This window comes from Diadema antillarum, unplaced genomic scaffold (assembly GCF_040938485.1).
Source record: "Diadema antillarum isolate AM-2024a unplaced genomic scaffold, OU_Dant_1.0 scf00000200, whole genome shotgun sequence".
NCBI lineage: Eukaryota > Metazoa > Echinodermata > Echinoidea > Diadematoida > Diadematidae > Diadema > Diadema antillarum.
This window is the reverse complement of record NW_027271089.1, coordinates 890,001-914,513: the sequence shown is the minus strand read 5'-3', so window position 1 is coordinate 914,513 and position 24,513 is coordinate 890,001. Positions and strand designations below refer to the sequence as shown.

General features: G+C 39.1%; 1 protein-coding gene across 1 annotated transcript in view; it reads left to right on the top strand.

The window, feature by feature from the left end:
- The window catches only part of LOC139723786 (ceramide synthase 1-like), a 28,645-nt gene extending 13,327 nt beyond the window's left edge, over positions 1-15,318 (top strand). The window contains exons 2-7 of the mRNA XM_071634994.1: positions 7,334-7,493; positions 8,297-8,477; positions 9,362-9,523; positions 10,971-11,124; positions 12,768-12,922; positions 14,324-15,318. Of these exons, the coding sequence (XP_071491095.1) occupies positions 7,334-7,493; positions 8,297-8,477; positions 9,362-9,523; positions 10,971-11,124; positions 12,768-12,922; positions 14,324-14,393 (882 nt within the window). The 3' untranslated portion in view covers positions 14,394-15,318. The remainder of the gene's footprint in view (positions 1-7,333; positions 7,494-8,296; positions 8,478-9,361; positions 9,524-10,970; positions 11,125-12,767; positions 12,923-14,323) is intronic.
- Positions 15,319-24,513: the final 9,195 nt, after the last annotated feature.

The following is a 24,513-nucleotide window of genomic DNA, read 5'->3' as shown; positions in this document are numbered from 1 at the left end:
CACGCCTTTTATTAGGATCTCTTTGTTTCACCTTGTTTTTGGATATCTCAGCCATTTCAAAACCGATTTTCACCAAATAAAACTTTTGATACCCCTTAGAATTGCATGCACTTTGACATCTCATGGAGTGGTTCCTGAATATCTCGCAAAACGTTAAAGACTAAATCCTCACCTCGACCAGAACTGTACACACCCTTTAAGCTGCATTCTGCCTCTTGTGTATGTGTACAAAGGAAGACGGTCTTGTACATGAGTAAATCTATATGAGCATGACCGTTGCTCAAAAATTCACATCAGACTTGGTGAAAAAGCACACCATTCAATGCAACTACAATGTACAATGTCAATATCAACCTCTTTTTAAAGCTCATTATAAAGCAGGTCAGCATTTGAATCTCATATGCGTCCAGGCACTTGCTTGCCACTGTCAACGATTTGTGACAGCCAAATGTTCGCATGCATTAAAATAGAGCAAAGATTCACAAGATTTAAATGAACACGAAAGTACTTTTCTGCATTATAGATGCAGAAAATGCCAGAGGCACAAATTTCATGCTGTGAAAAAGGATGTCTGCTTCAATTCGCAAAAAATTCATGTCAAGAAAATATCATATACAGTACTGGTATTATAGGGTGCACCCATGCCTTGCCGTCTCCTTGCCTCATACTGTAGCTCCACTCACCAATGATGTCCTCTGTTGCACACACCACTGCAGTTTTGTATGCCACATGTATTCAAATTAACTTGAAATGAATTCATGTAAAGTAAAACCATACAAATCAAATTTTACAGGATTCATGAAATCACAGGGGTTGACATTTCACTAAGAAAAGTATACAATTTTTAATTTTCACCTTTTAATGCAATGATGATGGATAAAGTGGTGACCATTTTCATATTTATACAAATTCTATCCAGTGATGATGTCATGACCTCCAAAGTGCCCCATGGATTGCACATTAAGTATGAAACCTTATATCCACATTTTTTATAATGTGTATTTCAATACAAAATCAAGGAAAATTTGCATCGTCACTTTTTAACCTCTGCTGTGTTGATGTCTTTCAGGGAGGAAGGGATTTGATACTGGTAGTTTGTACTTGCTCATTTGATGAAACATGTACAGAAATACTTAACTACAACTGTACTTGTTTTATGGAACTACTCCATCGTCTCACGGAGACGGAAGGATGCTGACTTGTTTTAGGTGATCTGGATGATAGAAATAGGTAACTTGAACATGGCAGGTAATTTCGCTTTAGTGAGAATTATATCGTCAACTGAAAAGCGCTGTTGTTTTCTAAGATTTGAGCATGAATAAAAACAAAGCAAACAATTTTCATGAAATAAAAAGTTTATTTCGTTTTTTATTCAACAAACATGCATGTGACATCCACTTCAATCATAAGTGGCTAGATTTGTACTGGTTAAGCATTGTTCCAAATATGGGGTAAAATAGTAACATTTTACTGAAAATGAAGGATTCAATTTTGACACCATAATGTAGCTCTAGGAGATTGAGCCCTACAACATGATACAATGTACTGTACCAATAAGTAATTACCCCCCATTGCGATAAAGCCCTACTGGTTTTCAGCTTAGAATATGACAATGGTGGTTTATATGGTGATGGCGATGATTCCGTTGTGGTTTTATACTGGCATACTAGCACAGTTTGGTGGATGAATGTGGAACATGCACAGCATCATGGACTGTATGACCTTCGGTTTTTGTATTGCAAAGGAAATGCACAGAAATGCAAGTTCAACTTTCACTTTCACCCGACTCAAATCAAAGTCCCGAACAGTGTGCTGATCCTGAATCTGTACCGGTCACTGTCAAATGATAGCTACAGTACATTGTATTGTTCTAGATTAGAACTGAGCATTCTTTACGGGCAATCAACCGAGAGGCGGGGTTTACCAAACATGCATGTGACATCCAGCGTCACGTGTGTAAAATATTTTTCCTACATTGAAGGAAAGGAAAACTTGATATTGTAGAAAGCTTTGTAGGGGTCCTTGCTTGGAGGCATCCTAGGGTTGTGTTTTGTTTTGTCTAATTGCTTTGCTTTGTTTTGTTTCCTTGACACTGTTGGATGTGTACATTAGCCGCACATTATGTGGGTTTTCTCACAGTCTGGACTTTAGCCAGAGGTCGCAAGACACCTGCCTAAAAAGTTCGCTTGTCTTAGAATTGCTATTGTGTTTTCATTTTTCCTTCTTTTCTTCCTGTCATAGTTAGCACTTGTGCACCTCTCACCAGTGAAAATGTTTTCCTGTGGTCTTGCAACTTTTCTATTGGGCACAGTAAAGCATGGGGCTTGTGTACTTGATAAGATAGGTGTAGTCAGTTTCCCTCACTGATTTGTGGTCCCACGTATTACGTACCAGAATAAAATTAAACAAATCCAAAAAGACACCATCAAAATGCACGTAGACACATGTAGATGGGACAGGGCAAAATAAAAGAATAAATTGTTTTTGATAAAGGTAGCAGTGACCTTGTACTTTTTAGAGGTCAGAGGTCAGCCACCGATTTTTGCTATACATTTATCACTGAAGACAGAATTATCATGGTATTAGCGACATTTCATTGAAAGTAACAGGAAATTGTTACCAATCAGCCGGAGATGTGCCAAACAGGCCACTGGACTTTCATCCAGTCGTGTTCATGAATTATAAAGCAAATTTTGCTGGTGCTTACATTACCACTGCGCTGTACATACATTACCATGATGTACCAATGCCAATTAAGGCTCAGTACTCTAGGGGTACCAGCAAATATCAAGACTGAGCCATTAAACGAGTCACTGGTTTGAATGTGACCTACCAGCTTGTGCAGGATTTGGATTGACCAAGCGTCTGAATCTTTAGAGTGCAGCTACTTGACAAACTTTGCCAACTGTTAATGATTGACCGCTGTGACATTGTGTTGTTAGTAACCCCAATATCGATATCTAGACTCCTTCTCAGAATATCATGCATAGTGTAGAAGATACCGGTAGACACACTTGTAGTTTTGCCTATCATGTTCGTTTGGATAATGTGCGATTGTTACACATTGTAGCATGTTCAAAGGAAACTCCACCTCTTGAGTAAGTTGATGTTGACAAGACGGATAAATTGAACACCCTTTCTCACTGATTTTAGCATTGTAACAGACATTTTTTTTTGGGGGGGGGGGAGGGGGTCAATAATACAGCAACTGCAACTTTCTCAACTTTTATAGAAAGTCATTACTGATATTGAGACTCTAGAGAACAATATCAATGAAATTGACATTTTCTTTTCTGCTTGAATTCATGCCAAACATGAAACGTTTATATGTGACACACTACTGATGTCCCTTGTTTGTTAACACCCATACACATGTGTTCAATTCATTCGTAGCCGTGTTCTGGGAAGGGGCAAGGTGCTTTGCTGCTGTGATTTGACATGTTTTGTACCAAAATTTGGCAGTTTTACTGCAAATTCAGGAGTAGTACACATGTCAAACAAAAATTTGAAAGAAATGACAGAGAATCATCCAGCTTTTTTTTTTCCCGTATGTTGCCTCGCTTTTTCCAGCCAAACCTCCCGCGCAGTGGGATGCGGGCAGTAGCAAAGCGGCATCTACATGTACGGTACTACATGAGCAGTCAGTAGCAGTACATGCAGTACTAAGCACTGTACTATGCACTATATTTGTAACTTTGATACAAAGATGGAAGGGTAGGACCCTTCTATCTCTCTTACTGGACATTTTGCATAATTTCATGAGCAACAGAGCTCCACATCTGTATACCCCATACCCAGTCTACATGTGTACATTGTAGGTAGAGACCTGATTTAGCACTGTTTTGTGGGCTAGTTTTGTATCTCAGTCCATTGCTGTGTAATGACTACAAATATATATACACTTGTACTTCTATATATACAGTCAAACCTGCCTTAGCGGCCACCTGTCTATAGCGGCCACCTGTCTATAGCGGCCACTCAGAAATCCCCCCGAGAGAAAAGCCCTGTTAAAGACCTTGTGTATAGTGGCCACCTGTCTAACGCGGCCAGCGGCCACAAATTTTGTTTCCCGCGGTAGATTTTAACCTGTCTATAGCGGCCAAAAACGCAATGGAGCCGTAGCCGAGCCGATAATTCAGCGTGTTTTTCTGCTTTGTAACTGTGCAGGCAACGTTCAGTGATTGCCACCGCTGCATTCATCCCCCATTCAGTCATAATAATGCGCTAGTGTCAAGCTTTCCTCACGATGTTTTTTGGCTCCTCTGAACATTTGACATTTTGTAGATACACCCAGGTCTTGTCGCCCCAGCGACGATATACTACTGTGCAACATTTTCATATCCACCGGCATGGTTAAATGCATGAAACACACGATGTGTGCCTACGAACACACACCCATGTACATGTGAGGATACAAGGATGATACATGTACGTAAGCAATGCACACAAAGTTGGATTACCTGTCTATAGCGGCCACCTGTCTATAACGGCCACTTTTCCCGTCTCCCTTGGTTGGCCGCTATAGACAGGTTTGACTGTATATACATTGTATATATACACTCAAATCCTGAGATTCATGTAATCTGAGCAAATTGGAAAGCCATTACTTATGAATAGAATTGAAACTCAGAGCTATAAAATTGATCAGGATGAGGGTGTGTGAGTGGACAGAAAAATAACTAATATCCCTGATTGAGCTTTTAAAGGTAATCAGTGAAATTTTGCACCTGAATCTTTTAGTGCATGCTATCTCGAGAGTTGACTTTCACTGCTCACGCCATACAGCAGTTGAGACTAACAGACGTACTGTTTGTCAGTTCATGATACATGATGTGTTGCAGTAATGCACTTTTGTACAACAGACTTAAAGAGCACCATCCCTACTACATGCAAGCCTCTGATGAGGCACACCACTTTTGGCAGGGTACACATGCTGTCATGTTGTAAAATGCTGTCCATGGCCAGTGAGGGGTCTGTAATGACCCGGACATGTTGTCCAGGCAGTTGATGGATTTGAGAAGCGCATTATTCCGGAATGATTTAGCCTGTCAAATGGTGTATTTGCACAAGAGAGTGGGCATATTGAAGCCCGCATCCGAGTGCATTTAGATGTAAGTAATGCATGATCTACGGATTTGCCATTACCACTAAGTGACAGACATATTTATTAATATTTTGAATCATTTCTTATTAATTTTTTTTCTTTTCTTTGAGTTGTCAATGACTAAAACCATAAGAAGAAGGCAGGTGGGCGTGTTATTAAGCAGTGGTACATCACTTTCCATGGCTTTACTATAATTATCTTCTACCTCGACTCAGTCACTTTTAATGTGGGCTGCCAATTATTGGGAAGTAGATATCAGTTCAAATTTGATGACCACTATTAAATGAGAAGGAGCTTAAGTGCCACTTTGTAATCTGCTCCTCACTATCTGTCACTGAGAATGTTCCACTTGTATCACTTTTGAATTTCTTCTGCATCATCTCAGTTGCTTGATGGGTTGCCGATCATTTGAAAGTATAGATGATATTAAATTTTATGAACCACTGAATTTAGATACTTAGGTGTCATTTTTAATCTACTTCTGTCTGCCAATCAGAATGCATCCCTTCTCCCTTCCAACAACGACGACAACAAATCTATTTGAGGTCGAAATAGGGGGATTCACATGGCAGTTTGGGAATGGGATTTGAATCGCAATAATTTTTGCATGTCCAGGTCCGCGAGCCTGCATTGAGTGTGCTGCAAATCTAAAGCAGGAATGCGCGCGACATGCACAGTCTTGCTACATTGCTGGCTAGTCTCCAGCTGCTGGAGGTCAGGCTGAGGTCACAGGCATTCTGCTCGAGTGGGTTAGTGAAATTTTAGGTTGTCGTACGAACCCGTGCCCAAAAAGAATTGTGCCCAAAAAGAATTGAAGTTTCAATCACAATTATTTAGAAGAATTTTTGCCTTGTGATCTTGAAGTGAGATTTCAGTCACAATTTGGATCACCATCTAAATCTCACCCCTACTACTGTCGAAACGTGCCTAGTATGTACATTGTAGCTGGAGAGAAAATTGTGTGCAAAGTTGAGTTGATAGCATGCTCAAGGCATCTCTGGGTGATTATGTCCCAAGTTGTGCTAAAAGCACAGCTGATCTTCATAACTTATTCATGTGCCATTCATAATTTAGTACATGACTCTGGTTCCCACCATGCTCTGAGGTGCCACATAATTTCCTGACATTGTTTTTTTGTCAAGAAACTGAACAGTACTGATAATTGCAATATCTATGGAGAGTCTACAGGTAGCTCTGTCTTTAAAAAGAAAAAAAAAAGAAAGAAGAAGAAGAAAAATACGGTATGATATCTTTTCTCCCCTTTAAATCTTGAAATGACCAATAGATACTACTCCCATGGGATAACACTTTTCCATGAAACCTTGAAATATACTCAGATATATATACAGACAAGTGTATGTTTGTAGAGAGCAATATACATGTACAGGAAAAGTCGTTATTGATAGTAGAGAGCTATTATAATCTACTTTAATTCTGAAAATGCTTTCTTGGTGCTTACTGCCACCAGTTATGGGCAGTGCGTGATGACACCAGGAACGTGTGATTTGCTGATATCGTCACACCTCTTCATACGCTCGTGTGATGATGGCACAGGTGTAGAGCCAGAGTAGAACAAAATGGGCAGCCATAGAGTGACATTTAGAGATTCCTGACTAGGGTCTTGAAGTTCTGAAGTAATGTAGTTATGTAGGGATATGACATGGTACACTGTGTGTATTGTGTACGATGTGTTTTTCAGTACAGTCCTGGATATAAACACTCTGAGAACTTGCTAGAAGAGATGAATAGAGATGAAAATGCTCACTTGTAGCAAAATGAACATGAATTGCTACCCTACATTTTTTTTTTGTGTGTGTGTGTGTGTTTGTTAATAATGGTGTGCGTAAGAAATACTTTTCTTTCAGTTGCAAAGAAATTTTCTGCTCCTCATGGCCCCTGTTATCCAATATACTCACTTTTGATGTGGGTTTACAAATGTACATGATAATTGCAGAAGGGTAAAAGAAAGGTAAAGAATGTGTTCACCTTATTAGCAGACTTTCCTGGAAGTGACTAGCTGCAAAGTACCCTGGGTAGTTTAATTTCTTGCAAGTGGTTATTTATCACTGGATTAATTCTATATTTAGACAAATCATAATATTCTTCATGTTTACATTTGTCATCCACAGGACGCTCTTATTTGTATCAGTATGTCATCTTGATATTTTCGGAATGCTGTCCGCTTTGCCTGATACTAGTATTTCTTTTGTCTCTCTTTGATCTCGACAGCCTGTGGGCAGAGTTCTGCAACTGACCAAGACCAACCAGACCAAGATGCCAGAGAGTGCTTGGCGGTTCTTCTTCTACCTGACGTCGTGGTCGTTTGTCGCATGGGCCTTGCTCTACAACCATTCTGTCATCGTGCGGGACCCTCCTAAGAGTTTCATAGGTGAATGTTTAACGATCTTGAGATAGCCAATAAGATATATTTGCTTTACAGCATACCGCTGTACATACAGTTAGTACACTGTACCATTGTCAGTGTAGATACATTTATGTAGTGACAGGTATGGATGGTCTGAGGTGTGAAGGGTGACAATCAAAATGCAACGATTTATTCATTATCAGGACATAAAACAGCAACCAAAAACAAACTACAATGTACTAAGATAATGATGGAATTCATTCCAGCATAATATATTACATTTAAAGCCATGTTAAGACATTTCTTCTATACAGTAAGGGGATATATTTTAATAGTGAAAATAATGAAATAATCCCTTTTTTTTTATCAAGACTGCATTACTTATCAATATTTTTGCTATTACAACGATGTCAATGTTTGTTAAAGTCATATCAAACATTGTGCAGCACAAGCCATGCTTTGATTATGGTAGATATTGGTGTAGATAATGAATTATCTCTGTTCCATTAGCGTCATGTTGGATCCCCCCCCCCCCCCCCCCCCCCGTTTTATAGTATTCATTGTGTAAAGTATCAGTTACCAAATAGTCATGCTTGTTGCTTGTTCTTGGCAGCCATTCTGTATGCAAATTGATATGTAACAAAATGTAATTATACTTGAGATGCTTTATGTGTAATGCTTATTGTTGGAATGAAACTTTTGTTGTTGATACTGTACTTACTAATTGTCATGTATCAGAAATTCTTCAGAGTATAAAGATTTTGGCAGTTGCCCCTATGTGTTGCCCAATGAACTTCTCTTCTCTTTGCCTTTGATGCGACACACAGGTTGGTCGGCTGACATGGAGATTCCGTGGGACATCAGGTTGGCCTACCTCATCCAGGGCAGCTACTACCTTCACGGCCTGGCCACGGTTCTCGTCCTCGATGTGTGGCGGAGTGACTCCATGGTGTTATGCATGCACCACGTCCTCACCCTCGTACTAATCACGCTCTCCTATGCATGCAGGTACAACTTCATATTCTCATTGACAGGCATCTCATTCTCTCCACAAGTGAACCATCAGGTTGGGGGGGGGGGTATCTTTGTGGTACATTTGTCTACTTTAAGTTGGCAATTCTAATAGCACAGCCACTGTGGATGAAAAATTACTGTGATGTACATGATGAGCTGTGATGAATGTGGCAGTGAAATATTCCTGCCCCAAAAAAGCATTGCATCAAGCCAGCCTCAGCACTGCCACCAACTGATTTGTGTGTTGTGAATTTTCAGCAACCGAGACTGGCAAAAGGGAGGCAATTTATGGAGAGTGCCAACTGAATTGTAGATTCTGAGTGTGGCCATTTCTTGCATTGTCAAAAATTATTCACTCTTGTTATTGATGTCAAATTTTCAAGCACTGTTACAGTACTTTCTGTTAAATGATACAATGTACTGATGAAATATCAAATGCATGTTGCCATAAATCTCAATGTCCTGCATTAAATGCAACAAAATTTGCAATCGATTGTAAATTTTGTTTGATTTATGCATGTGATCTATGTTGCAATAATTTGCAATGCAAAGTTTCATGCAATGAGGCCCAGCCTTCTTCAAGAGCCTGATGCTTGACATCAAGAGGTTCCAGATGTACAAACCATCTCGCCAAACAAAAGCTGCTATTAATTGACCAGAAAGATGCATCAAAGCAAAAGTCATACTTTAGGATTTGAAATGCTATTTTTGGGGAGGTTCTAAAGTCCCTCAGCTTCATTTCTTGACTCTTGAACCTCCCTCAAGGAGCAATAATTCAAGCCTTTCTGATTGATCATTCTGTATGTCCCCTTCCAAATGAATGAACATATGCTTCATGAAACCAACTAATACCTGTGTATTGTCCATCTATTTCCCAGATACCACTATATAGGACTAATGGTAGTCTTATACCATGACTTCAACGACATCTTCTTAGAGTTTTCTAAGTGCAATGTATACTTCAAGGATCGCGGTGGCAAGAAGTACATGATCCATGAATACATCGCCAATGCAAGCTTCGCAGTCTTCACTTTGTCATGGTAAGTAGGATGCCGAGCCACTGTGTGTTTATACATGTTTGAGGTTAATCATCATGGTAATACTGTCTTTGGTCCAAAAAGCCGTCTGACCCTGACACTATGCCACATCAATTCCTTTCTTATTTGCAAGGCTTTAAAAGAATAATAGTAATTGTAAAAAAGGCTCTGCCACGATGTGTAGCTGGAAGCATTATGTTTTCTGGTTGTCTGTCTGTCTGTCTGTCTGTAACTGATTTAGTGGGTGACACAACATATGAACCACTTGAGTTATCCAAATGAAACATGGCATATGCATGTATGAGTGGACAAAGTTGTGTCTGTCCACTTTTTGGTGCACATGCCCAAGGTCAAAGATCAGGTCAAGTGGTAAAACTCCACTATTTCCTTCTATATCTCTGCAATGCCTGACTGTATCTTCATGTATCTGTGGAATTTCTGGGCCATGGGGTCAATCATGTGATCTTGTTATCTCACATTGGCAGTATGTACTGAAGACCTAATTCGGGAATGATGCGAGATGACAGAGCCATACCAGTTGCCATAGCGACATTTCAGGGGCCTGTTGCATAAAACTTACTATTGTGGTAACTTTGCCATCCAATGGTAACTACCATGGCAACAATACTCAACAGCCAATCAAAATCAAGAATTCTATGGAAGTTACCATTGGATAGCAAAGTTACCATAATAGTAACTTTTGTGCAACGGGCCCCTGGTCTTGTAAAATAAAGTTGAAGAAATCTTGTTTGGTCACAGGAGAGCCTTTGTCCATGATATTTTGAATCAGTTACCCTTACCTTTTCCTTTGGCCATTCTCTGTGGTCTGTATAAGAGAACTACAATCCTTTTGCATGAGTGCTGTAAATGGGATTGATCATTTGTCATGGAATCTGCAGGAGCCAATGAATTAATTCATTCCCCATCTTGTCACCTACTGTGCTGAATTTCAACAATCTTGGAAAGGTTTTAAGATACTGTCCTGTCTTGTTGGAATTAAAGATACCTTTTGTCAAAATATTCTAAGGTTGGATAAGTAGACCAGCTGTACTCTTAGAACCCTTTTCCCTAATGTCCCAAAGTGTCAGATCCCTTTGCATTTTGATGAAATTCTGCTACTGCACGTCATTTATAGTATATCAGGAAAAAGAGTGTCATTCTCATAGGTTTTATAGTCATACAATTATGTGCTGTATGAAACCAGATTAAAAGAGAATAAAGACATAATGATTATGACATAGTAGATTAGTTGTTGTTGGTATGCTGAAAATCCTAGTTTCATGTGTGACATCTTGTACATTAACCATAAAGTACAATACAGATGTTACAGTCCACTGTTGGTGCAATACCAAATATTACTTCAGTACCATTTCTGCCTCTCTATTCCTTGAAATCCCTTACTCCCTTCTCCCCATGTCCCCCCCCCCCCCCCCACCCCCCAATATCACAGGATTTTGATGAGGATGTACCTATTCCCTATGAAAGTGTTGTACAATGTTCTACCGGCAACGGCCAAAGTGTACTACCACGATCACCTGCCCTTTGGCATCGAGTGCAACTCCATGATGTGGCTGCTCATGTGCCTCGACATCTACTGGTTTGTGGTGAGTTTTAGAATCGGCTGGAGGTGCTGGGAATGGGTGTTATCCATGTGTGCTTTGAAAACAGTGGGGGGAAAAACGATGAAACAGACAGATATTAAAATAATTGCACAGTAGGCTCTCTGAAAGAACCCAAAAGTTTATGGCATCATTCTCTTGCAAAACTGCAATGTAACTTTATGGTCCATAAACAGTGTACACGGTGGTACAAAGTGTTATGAATCATAGTGAAGATACACATAGATATGCATATTAAGTAATATTGAGAGAATATTAATTCTTGCCATCACCAAGACTGGTTTGTTGTCAGGTCATCAGTCTTCAGAAGTAGAATAAAATTATTCCCCCTTTGACAAGATAAGCAACCACTGGAAAAAATGCAAACCAACCAATTACTTTGGTACTTCTGGCTGTGTGATCAGTTTTGGTCTAAAGACTGATTGTATCAAATATTTTGATATGTGTGGCTCATACCGCAATATCTGGATTTTAGTTTACATCTGCTGCGGGTGTCCCACATTCTTGGGTTGGCAGCAGGTGGCTTGAGTGTGTATTACCCACTCTCTGTGCAACTCCCTTTCATGGGTTAGTGCAAGTTAGGTATCCACATTTTCATGTTGGCCCTGATGCATTCAGACAAAATCTTCCTTGGTCTCCCATGTCTTCCAGACCTGGGAATTGGCATACACATGACTGTGGTAAAACTTTGAATTTCGATACAATTGGCCATGCAAATGACCATGTGAATCAAAGACATTGTTTTGGGTTTAAGCTTCTCGCACAGCTAGCTGCACATGTAACGTATGCACAAAGTAATTGGTAAAATGCCAAAGGATAACATGCCGTGCAGTTATCCGTTTTAGCTGCACACATTTTGCACACCCGTGCATGTTAGTAAAATAAAGAGCACACATGTGACTCAATTTTGCACTTCTGATAGGCTGTATTCTTGAACCCACTTTATGATACAATGATATTTGGCGCATTCCACATGCCTGTACCATCTGAGTTTACCTGGTGCATAAAATCTATGTCAATTCCTGAGTCCCCAATAATGCATCTGATATTTAGCTTGTCTGTTAAAGGGACTGTGCATTACTGGTTGAGGTGAGGATTCAGCTTGTAACGTTTTGTGAAATATTTAGAAACCACTCTATGAAATGTTAAACAGCGTACAATTCTAAGGGGAATCCAAAGTTTATTTGATGAAAATCGATTTTGAAATGACTGAGATATCTAATAAAACAAGGAAAAACAAAGAGATCCTAATAAAAGTTGTGGGCTGTCAATGTTATTCGGATCGCCTTTTTGGATATCTCAGCCATTTCAAGGCCAATTTTCATCTAATAAACATTTAATCATTCTTGAAATTACACACTCTTCCATATTGCATAACAGGTTTCTCATTATCTCACAAAAAAAATGTTATAGACCTGAAGCCTCACCTCAACCAGTACTGTACAGTCCCTTTAATACAGCAAAACAAGTAGAAGCAGTAAGAAAAATCGGTAGAAGAGGTCCTTCATTCTGAAACATAAGTTTTGTCAGAGTTGCACTATTTTCCCTGAAGCAGCAGGGGCATGCATCTGATGTACACTGGTGTACGTCCCTACCTTAACGATTCCTTCTTGTGCTTTGCTTTGCAGTACATCGCCATCTTCTTGTACAAGATCTTCACAAAGCAGCTGGAAGAGATGGAGGACATTCGTGAGGACAACAAGGATGACGAGGCCACAGAGATCAAGGCGAAGAGCGTCCCGAACGGCCCCACACACGAAGCCCCAGAGCCTGTCACAAATGGGTGCGTTTTTTGTTGCAGTCGTAGGGTTATTCAAACACATGAAATTCTTCCGTCGAGGTGTTTTTGATGCAACTGATTAACAAATTGCCCTACATCGACATAAATAAGAACTGAATTGATCAGTGTTTTAGTAGTAGCCATGATAAAAGAAATCATGGGCGTACGTACTCGAACAGGATCGAACCTACGACCTCCTGATCTCCAGACAGGCGTCATCTCCACTAGACCACCGAGCTCCTGCCTGACAGCAAGTGGTGGTCTGGTGGAGATGATGCCTGTCTGGAGATCAAAAGGTCATAGGTTCGAATCCTGCTCGAGTATGTACGCCCATGATTTCTTTTATCATGGCTACCACTAAAACACTGATCAATTCAGTTCTTATTAACGTCAATGAAGGGCAATTCGTCAATCAGTTGCATAAAAAACCTCACGACTGAAGAATTTCATGAATTTGAATTATTATCAATTTTCATCAAATAAATGATGAATTCCTCTTGGAATTACATTCTCTTTCATATTTCATTAGAGGTTTCTGGTTATCTCCCTAAAAATTTTAGAAACATGAAGTTAGGTCTAAACCAAATCTATTCGATCCCTATAGTATTCTTTGGGTATCACAAAATTGACTCACTCTTTAGAATACCTTGGGCTATGTTTGATTTTTTTGTTTTTTTTTTAAATGTGTACTTGTAGTTAACAAAGTTGCCCGTGCCCGTGTGACCCAAACATGAGCAAAACTTCCTTTTTATTGTTGTAATGATACACGCTGAAAGGTTATTACCAGTCGGAGATGGACTCTTGGGACATGTACATTTATATAAGTATGCATTACGTGCTGTTGGTGATGTATCACGTGTCACTGATATCCAACACAAATGAAATTTTGAGAGAATATTTAATGTTTAAACCTTTGCTTCGAGAAGCTTTTTGAAGTCAAGTGTGTCACATATAATACAACAGAACTCCCCAAGGACTGAATTCATTTTTATATTTTTGTTTTTCTAATTATGTTCATGTTATCTTTCAAGTGTAACCAAATGATGATTTCCCCGTGTTCTCACTGATTCTATTTCAAGTGCTCCCAAGTTGAATCAGGTTTCCCCTCTAGGAATGGTAATTCAGATATTAATAGGACTCTCTGAGTGCAGCTCGTTTTGTCGTTTGGCACTTTATAGGCGCTTTCCAACTCATTAGAGACTCAATTTACTGTATACAATCACTGATGTGGTTTGGAACAGTTTTAGGATCATTTGTATATCATTTTTGGAAGGCTTTATTACATTTTGAAGGGATTTTTCTACATTTGCTGAAGTTAACATGCTTTCGTATAGTGGGTCCTTCATGCCCTTGAGTTTATACTAAAATGTGTATCCCTTCTCTTTTTCTCTTACGCCATGACAGTGTTGTGAAAGAGACGGCAGCCATGAATGGCAACGGCCTCAAGAAGAGACACCCTGCTGAGTGTTCCTAGTCTTCTTCCAAGCCTTTGGATATTTTTTTTTGTCTTGTTTTGTTTTGTAGGCAGCAGTTAGAGGCAGCAGTTAGAGGCAGATGGTAACCTGGTCAGTTTAAACATTCAAAGATGCATATGCTTGTCATGTACTCGTATGGTGACAAGCAATCCAGCAGATTGCATAATTCAATCAGGAGAGTGTCATAATAAGTGTGGGGAAAACCTCTGACGAGGTGATACCACACATTGTATGCGAATCCCTTTTGTAGGATATACAAAAGGTATGCATGAGATTTTAATGCATTATAAAGTTAGGATGCCAGTTCTGCCAAAGTTTTTGTTCTGTACATCATTTTAATGTTGTTTTTTCCCCTGCATTACAAAAAGGGGAGTTGTAGAAACTAAACTAGGAGAAGTAAATGATAACAATTTGGCAGGCAGCAATGCATTTTTTGCTGGCATCGTGCCGTGATCACTGAAATGACTCCTGGAATCATGAGAGAATTTGACATACTGTCAATTATACAGTTTGGCAGATTGCAGATAAAGGAGCAAACCTGTTATATAATATGTGTACTTGTAACCGTTGTGATTATCATTATGACTATGTATTGTACAACAACATCTCATTAAGCCCATCTATTAGTATGGGGAATATAACTCGTAGTATACCTCCTCACATTCTTTGACTTGGTGTTGTCAATGACTAGATGCGATGGAGGACTCGAGTCACTTAGTACAATTTGCCCGATGGACCCTCTTCTCTCTCTCTCTCCTCCACTTTTACTTCTTTAACCCATTGAGGACGGGATGATTTTTCATCCCGTCTTCAATGGATGGGGGGAAAAAAAAGAGTGTTGAATTCTTAAACATGCATTCCCCATAGACACCTGCCCGAGTATACTTGGACTAGTCTTCAATGGGACAACTTGAATCCTGCTGTTTGGTGACCTTTAACCCTAAAAAGACTGGGGGGGGGCCTAGAAGGCCCCCCCCCTCGACATTCCGCGCGATTACTCTGCAACACGCAATGCTCTCGCCGCGATGCTCTATGACTTTTTTCTTTCAAGTTTCCCGCACATTTTGACACCAAATTTGTGACGCCCGGGGGTACGGTTCTGAAGTAACATAACATTTTGTACATGCATATGAGGCCGAAAATGGCTCAAAAATGTGATTTTGTGTACAAAGTCAATGCAAATTGAGTTTTTTCACATGGTTCATATAAATATGCTTATTTTTACTCTCGATGGCTAAAATTAATTTCTTTTAGGAGTATTATGCTTCAAAAAGTGTCTGCCACAAATTTTGTTAAAAAAACAACAAAAACAAAAGGTCGAAAAAAACAAAGAAATACATAAGAAATTCATGAAACAATAAAATAAATAAGAAATTAATTTTGATACCGAATTTTTTTTCAAGTGCATTTGCTAAGAATGCCACAAAGAATAATTAGACCAAAAATGAGCACTTTTGGAGCTTTATTTACTGATTTAGATCAAAGAGTCTGATTTCTCGCATAAATTAGCATAATTAATCAAAATAAAATAAAAGAAGACTATTTTGGAAAATTTAAATATACGATCTTGTAGATTACATCGCACACTATCATTGTGCAAATTTTCGCGGCGATCGCGCGATCCACGGCCGAGATCTTAAGGGGGGGCCCTTTAGGCCCCCCCCCCAGTCTTTCGAGCTACCAAAATAGCCCAGTCTTTTTAGGGTTAACTTTCCAAGTTTGTAAAGTGCAGAGGATGCCATTATTGTAGGAGAGTTGAGGACAGTTCCAGATAGGCTGGGACTTAATGGTGGGGATTTGCTGTACTCAAGATGTCGAGGTCTTGAGATTGATCTGCTGTACCGAGGGTCATTGTGAGAAATGTATAAATGTATGTGTGTACATGAGATCTAGTGTTTGTCTTTTTGTATTAGTAAAGGAATGGTTCGTAAATGTATATTTGAGCAGTCATGTAACACTTTTTTTGAGATTTTCAGAATGGCAGGTGCTTATACAATTTGCATAGTGGGGCGATGGGTATTTCATATATATATATATGTGTGTACATGTTGTTAGAGTAGTGTTGTAGTCGGGAGATGTTTCAAGGGATAATATTACTACCAGCCGTCCGTACTCCTTTCCGTTATGTTCAAAGATGCAGCCAAAAAGGTCATGTCGGGTTTGGGGTCATTTGCGATGTTGCAGCTGATGGATACGCTCAAGCTTATGTATCTTGTGATGAGATAAAAACCAAACATCAGAATACTCATTTCAAGATCACTGATAATCTTCAAATAGCTTGACTTTGTAGTGCAGTAATACACTAAATTCAAAGACCATTTGGATCTCAATACAAGGGTATGGAGGTTGCAGTAGATGAAGAGTGCAGAAACAATTTGTGATTGAATTCATGAGATTATTTTTTGTGATAACTCTTTTTCAAAGTCCACTTATTCAACATCAGAAAAAGTTTTGCACATATCCTCGTATTTGTTTTCTTCTTTAAAGAAAGATTTTCAATGTGATTTGTACTTATCCTTCAAAGTTTTCACCCTGGAAAGCTTTCACTGATACCATAGTTTGTCTAAGCTTGTGTTAAACCATTCCACAAGTCATTAATGTGAAGCTCGCAGACACTGTAGCAACTCAGATATTCTGTTACTCTTCCTCATTGGAAATTAGACAAATATTTGAGTTCATATACTATAAACAGTGTAGTACTCAATTCTGCCTTCAATTCTTCCATGTGAAGAGAATGTGTGTCTCATGCTGTTGCATATCAAGATACATTAAATACTTCCTACAAAGGGATAACAGGAAAAAAAAAGCACACACACATTTAAAAGTTTCTCAAGTAAATGGGGATGATTCTTTTTTTCTTTATTATCATAAGTGTATGTCAAAATACCTCATGTCTGTATTTTAGCTTTGATTATTACAGACGGATGAAGCTAGTGATCTGCAAAGCTGTTTGGAATAGACATGTTTCTTAAAGTTTGCACTCTCCTGTGTGTGAGTGAATGTTAACTTCTCTCATGCTATCCCAGAGTAACTACAGATCCTGACCCAAAGCTGAGGATGCTGGTGGCACCAGTCCATACATAAACCGCTTCCATTCGTCACACCTCTTTCTTGTCTCATCCGAAGAGAGATTAAGGAAGCCACAACAGTGCGCCGTAGGCTGAAATTCAGGAGGGTAGTTTAAACGGGGGACCCAGAGATTATGCAACTTCGTGGGTGACACATTGCGTAGGCCTGTGCCAACAGACCTCCAACTATGAATGCACGCTGACATGGGCACATGCGAGATAAAGCGGTTGATCTAGTCGATGGTTGTTTGTGGTTGTTTTTAATAGTCACAGACTGGAACTTCATCCTCTGTTTCATTTTCACACTACCTTTGTGGGTTTGGTCCCTGGAAATTGTCTGTTTGTCTGTGTGTCATGTGTGGAAAAGAATGTTGCTACTCACATCACAGCTATAATGATGCATATGATTCTCTGCAGTAGTAGAAGGATATGACCCGACTTTTACGTGGCCTTGGTAATGTGTCGCATCGCGCTCAAGTTCACCATGAGCAAGATATTGCTACAAGAGAGACCCATGCACAGACCTGTTCACTGTGTGCACTTCCTACATGACACTCCCTGGTTGACTGTGCATTCAGGCAGTCTGTGTGTTGTGGTCCAACATGCTGCGGACTGCCTGGTACAGGAAGGTTTCCCTCCCCACCCACCCCCACCCCCGAAATCATGTCATGCAGAATTTGGTGAGTGTGTCTTGTGCAATGGCCACGCAAGTACCATAAGCCTAGCATGGAGCGTTTATGTTTGGGGGGCAGGAGAACGGCTCTGACCGTGTGCACATGTGATTATCCATGTCAACTGTGTGCATTCTTGAGACACGGCTGTTACACTCTATACAGCGCTCTTATTGAGTTTTTGTGTAGACTGGGTATTTCAACTTGCAAGAGGTTGCCTTCGTAGTACTATGCTGGGTGAAAATATTCTGTATTACCGACATGAACTGTGTATTTGTCGGTGTTAAGTGGGGAAGGGGGAGAGAGATGTCATGCATCTTCAGAAACTGTGTTAATTTGGTAGACTTAGAAACTTCTCTATGTTGCTGATTCCATATCTACATGCAGCTGCAGTTGATGCTGTGATTAAAAGTACTATATTTTGTCTTGATTGATGGCCCATTCACTTTTGAGGACGTGGATGAGTTATGGATCTTGTTCAGTATGTGACTGATGTGTGACTGGTTTTGGATCAGGAGTTGTGCACTCTATTAAAGCAACTCTGATTTGCTTGAATTGAGGTGGTAGATCGAAAGCGATGAAGCTCTTCGCTGAACGTGCCCTTGGTCACTAACTTGACATTTTCTGTGAAATTATGGTGAGGAATGAGAAAGTCCAATCTATGCAAGAAACAAAGAAAGCAAGTGATTTCTTTCAGAAGTCTGCATACCCGAGTTGGGTTTATGAGAAAGCCTCTTCATTTGTGCCTGCTTGGGATGTTCAACCCCCTGTATGCAGCATTTTCAGCGTGACTTCTGCAAGAATCATGGAGTGCTATCAGTGTAACCCTTTTCGTGGAAAAACGCTGGAAAGAGACAAGTATCCTCCGAAACTGCGACGTCCTTATTCTTCTTTGCATGCTGTGATGAGGAGAACTAGATGACTGTACAAGAATATAATTCCAGTCATGGAATTAGGAAGAGTGTAGTGCATGATTTTGGTGAGTTTATTTCTTAGTCAGAGTGACATCGCTAGTCAGGAATGTGACGTCTCAGTAATTTGTGCTCTCTGTGTTTTCTTGACCGTATCGTAATTCCATAACCATCTGATGGTTGTGCAGATGAATATCATAGGGCAAAGATGTATGATGATGCGCAAATTAGATTAGTTTTAATTTGGTAATTAGAATTTCCTCTTTACGAGTAGCAACAATAAAACATTAATTCGTAGTTCATCATCACCCATTAGATTGAATATCTAAACTAATATGTATTACAAAGTTGTTCAAATTACAGTGGTGGCGGTCATGGAAAGAGAGCATGATATAGCCACCCCAGTAGGGCCCTCATAGAACATTTCCCAGTAAGTTGATAGCAAAAGACATAACATACAAAATAGTAGTCAGTTTTTTCCCCCCTCCAGGGCCGCTCCATCTTATAGTGAGGCTGCTGTCTCTGCACTAGTCGATGTGTCTTTAGACCTTTTTAGGTTACCTACGATGGAAACTGCATTCCATTTTTCACTGCTTGGCAGTTGATGTTTTTTTTTCCAAGAAGAATTTGAAAAGCTCCCTCTATCTATAATGCTGCATTAAAATCACGGAAGACCATCGAGACATCTCTTTTGTACTCGGAGACGATTTGTTCAACTATGTGATGGATAGTTCTTTTGATTGTTTCAAGTGTATGCTGTGTCTGTAAAACAGCTGTCAGGTTCACAACCTGTGTGTTGTCATGTTCACCTCTGCAATCGCACCTATCCTCTCTATCCCTAGCAAATAGTGTGGTTGAGATACAACGCGTGACAGCTCTAGATAGTTTACTCCCAGTAAATACCTCACAGCTAAAAAATTTTATAGAGTGATTTTTATATCTTAGATACCAGAGATGCCAAAATGCGACAACTTTTATCTTGCAAAAGTTCAATTATTGGTTGATAGCATGTTGTTATCTTCTATTTTGTCTACTTTTTCAAAAGACATTTATTCATTGTTTGTATGTGTGTTTATGTATTCTGGCCATCTCCTTACATGCTAAAATCCATGTTTTTGCCTCTGTACTGAGGGTGCTGATGAAGGCAGTATGTGATTGGATGGTTCGTCTATCTGTGTTTATAAGCCGAGGTGGTTGTGGATTTTAGGTTTTGTTTTGCTTTTTTCATTCTTATAATTAAGCCCAAGAGGGCAATGATACGATTGAATCAGGGAAATATTTAACGAAGATCAGAGTCAAAAGTCAGAGTTAGGTTCTAAGACTTTCATGCTTATGCAGAAAATTCAAAATATGCCATGTTTGTTTCACAGAATATGGTTCTAAGTAAAAGTTTCAGAGCAAGTGGCCAGCCGAATTCTAAAATTGCATGATATAATTATTGTAGAAAGTTAATTTACTCACAGCAATTCCGTCACAATCAATTTACTGGTGTTGTATATTGCAGCCCACTTCTTCGCCGTTTTGATCTTTGCAAAACTTCAGTTAAGTCAACATGTATGACATTGCATTTGAGGTTTGTACTATTGGAAAATCTGAAGACGTTGGATGTGAGACTCATTATTACAGGACAACTCAGAACCTTCAAATTATATTAAAATTATATATTTCATTTTTTAGAGCACTTGTAAATTCATTATCTTTAATTGTGATAGTGTCTTTAAACTGATGTAACTTTGTATATGGTATTCGCAATGAATAGTAGACTGGGGTTTGTTTGCGCATGAATGACGTTTTGAATCATATATAGTAACAGCATCACCACCCAGGGAAGTGCAGAGAAAATACATAAACATTCTTAAGCATTTCATGCTCAAAGACTCTTCTGTATGAGGATAGAAGAACCCTCCATGCTATCATCATTGGAAAATATCCTTTTGTTTTGAATGCATGTTTTTGTGTGACATTAGGCAGAATGATGAAAGTGAAGTGTGATTCATGTCATGATATGTCTACCTATTGCATCATATATACTACTTGCTGTGTCTGTTTTTATTTCATTGTGACAGATATTCTGCATATGTACATCATGGATTTCCTTCATGCCAAATGCTTATTTACAACACAGTACACGCGCACTGTGTATTGAGATCGAGGCACTCGTTGAATCAGTTTTGTGATATTACAAAATTTGTTTGATCTCCTTAGAAGCGATTGCTCTCCAACCTTTGTCGTGGGGGCAGACACTGGATATTTGTATCATTTGATATCATTTCAGGAGTGTTGTTGTTGTGTTTTGATTGCAAGAGGAAGTCTTGTCCAGTTTGTGTCTTTCCACCCGTATCAATTCAAGTTGTGAGTGTGTTTAAAGTCTTGTGTGGCAGTGTGATGATGCTCTTGTAGCGTAGGGAGCTCTGAAGTCGCAAAACTTGAAGATTTTTTTTTTTAAATTTGCCTTTGAACATTCTTTGTAATGTGTGGGCACAGGGAGTGGGAAGATACTCTGAAGTTGAGACATTCTATGAAGTATATGTTTTATATTCATTTTTGTTGAATCAGTGGAAGCTGACAAAACATACCCATGTCATATATATTTTCTGCTGTGTGTGTCAGCAAAATCCTGTATCCTTTCACTGTATAGCTTTGCTTCAGTTTAGTCCCTTATGAAGCATGCACTCTTTTCTCTTTTTTTGTCAGTCGTAGATACTATGTTCAACCTGCTGGAAATATACCCCATTGGGTATGAGATTAATGACTGTTCACTCGTAGAGTAATTACTGGGGATAGAATTAGCTACTGTAGTCTTTTTAATTGCAATTGTTATAAATGTGTGGATTTCATAAGCAGCCCGATAGAAGGCAAGAGTTTTCATAGATGATATGCGTGTTCGCTGCATGCATTGTAAGTCATTTAGGAGTGGTTTGTACTAGCCCATTCCAATGTACATGTTCTATGCTGTACATCACGCGGCTCTCTATTTTAGAAAGTGTGGCGTGATGATGTGTTAGTCACCCATTCTCCGCTCGTGTGGACACGATGCTTAAGCGGAATTTTGCCCGAATTTTAGGGACATAAAAGATTGTATTTCCGGCTTGGCAGCAACTCGTACGGCAGGTGGAACAGGAAGCCTAAGCATCGACGTTCGACGTGATCCAGTGTTTGTGACAGAGAGTGGCATTGCAGGGGCAGATCCAGGTATTCTGTAAAGAGGGAGCGTGTTTATACAAGATTAAAGGGGGGTGCACTTACCCCTCTCCCATTTTTCCTTTTTATTTCTTTTGTTTCATCAAAAAATAAAAGGGGGGGAGGCGTGCACCCAGTGCGGTCCTCCCTGGGTCTGCCACTGCATTGTTACCCTTTGGCTTGTCGGTAAGAATGTTGCCAGTAATGTCACAAGCACTTCATGACGCTTGAACAACGTCACATCTTGTACGATGCTTATGGTATTCTGGGTCAATGAAGCATCTATTTCTTTTTCTTTTATTCTTTTTTTTTTAAGAGGGTGCATGATAGTCAGAAGAGATTGCGAGAGCAATTGCCAGTGACTGCTGTGAAGCCAACTTAGCCTATACATTATAGATGCAAGAGACTCAGATTCATAATATCCAGACATAATACATGCTTTACTATTTTTTTTATTGCTTGTTAATCTCCATGCTTTTTTGTTTTATATTGTGGATGCCAATGCATAGAATTCTGCCATATATGTTTACAAGTATAGTGAGAATACCTAAATGAAATTATTATAACGTATGTACCTTTCAATGATTACCATTTTAGTTATTGTTTGGGGTGTTTTTAGCATTATTTTGGATTGATTTGCATTTAGAAACTTGCTGTGGGTAATAATGATAATTACCTGTCATGAGAAAAAGAAGAAAAAAAACACCTCCCAGTGACACATTACCAGAAGACCTATAATGTGAAACTGCAATAGTCTCAAGCTCCCTTTACTGATAACAATCCATCATGAATAACTCTGATAGGATATGTAATGTGGATGAAGGTTGAACTAGGATCCCTGATGAAGGTATTAATACACAAAGCTCAGTGCATGGGACTATGTGTAAAATGAAGATTGTGATACCCGAGCATGGTAATTCATTGATATGTCGCGTCTGATATTTAAGATGATTATGATATGTGTGTAACCCTGTATGGTAAACTAGAAATATTAAAATCAAATCATGAAAGTTATCTACATCAAACCTATTTCTCCAGGATGTTATGATTTGAGTGAATTTCATATGTATTGATAAGTGAGCTGTGAAGGTCTGTGAGAGTTGAGATTGATAATCTTCCCCCCCCCCCAACCTGCCAAAGCAAAACACAACATAAACAATCAGAACACATTTAAACAGACAAATACTAAGTGAAAGGTTATTTGGGAAGAAGTAGCAAACCAACCTTTCACTCCATGTCTTTAAGTGTAGTTTAATTACTGGAGTTGGATCATGCCAACAGAATTGCAGATTCCTATAAAACAAAACAAAACTGGGCACTACGTACTTAAAGGAAACCCAGACCCAAAGAAAAATGTGGATTGAGTGAAAGCGGCAACAGTAGTAGAACACATTAGTGAAAGTTTGAGGAAAATCGGACAGTCGATGCAAAAGTTATGAATTTTTAAAGTTTTGGTGTTGAAACCGCTGGATGAGGAGACTACTAGAGGTTATGACATCATTGTGGACAACAATCACCTAGAAATTATAAAGGGAATTCCACGAAAATTCATTTTTCATGAAAATTACATATTCCCCCAATTTGATAGGGACATATATTAAGGGTAATAATTATTCCCTGTGCTTTCTGAAAGTGGTTAGTCAAGTGCTCTTTCATTATGCTAAAAAAGTGAAAGCGTGTTGAATTTTCTTTATATTTCCTTTATATAGTGTTGTCCACACATCTATGTCATAAACTTAGTAGTCTCTTCATCCTGCGGTTCCAACATCAAAACTTTAAGATTTCATAACTTTTGCATCGATTGTTCGATTTTCCTCTTTCACTAATGTGTTCTGCTAATGTTGCTGCTTTCATTCAATCCACATTTCTCTGGGTTTGGGTTTCCTGTGCAATCCAAAGGCAGGCTAGATGTAAAGTGCATGCCGTACATTCGCCTACACTTTTCTTTTTTGTCTGAATACATGAATATGCCCACAGAGACCACTCAAACCTAGACGCTGTCAGTGATATCATCTGTCAATCATTGCTGAGGTAGTAAATATGATTTTTCTAAACAAAAGACACTGCATGCAGGGAAATGTGGACATTTTTCTCAGTCTAGGGGAAGTTAAATACATTACAATATTTTTTGTCAATCATGATACATAGTACTACAACCAGTCATTGATATAATCTTGGTTTTTACATTTGTTTTTGTTTTGTTTTGTTTTATTTTCAGTGGACATATCTAGGTTCAAGAAAAATTGTATTAGGAGAAATATTATAAAGTATATGGCACATAATTATTAT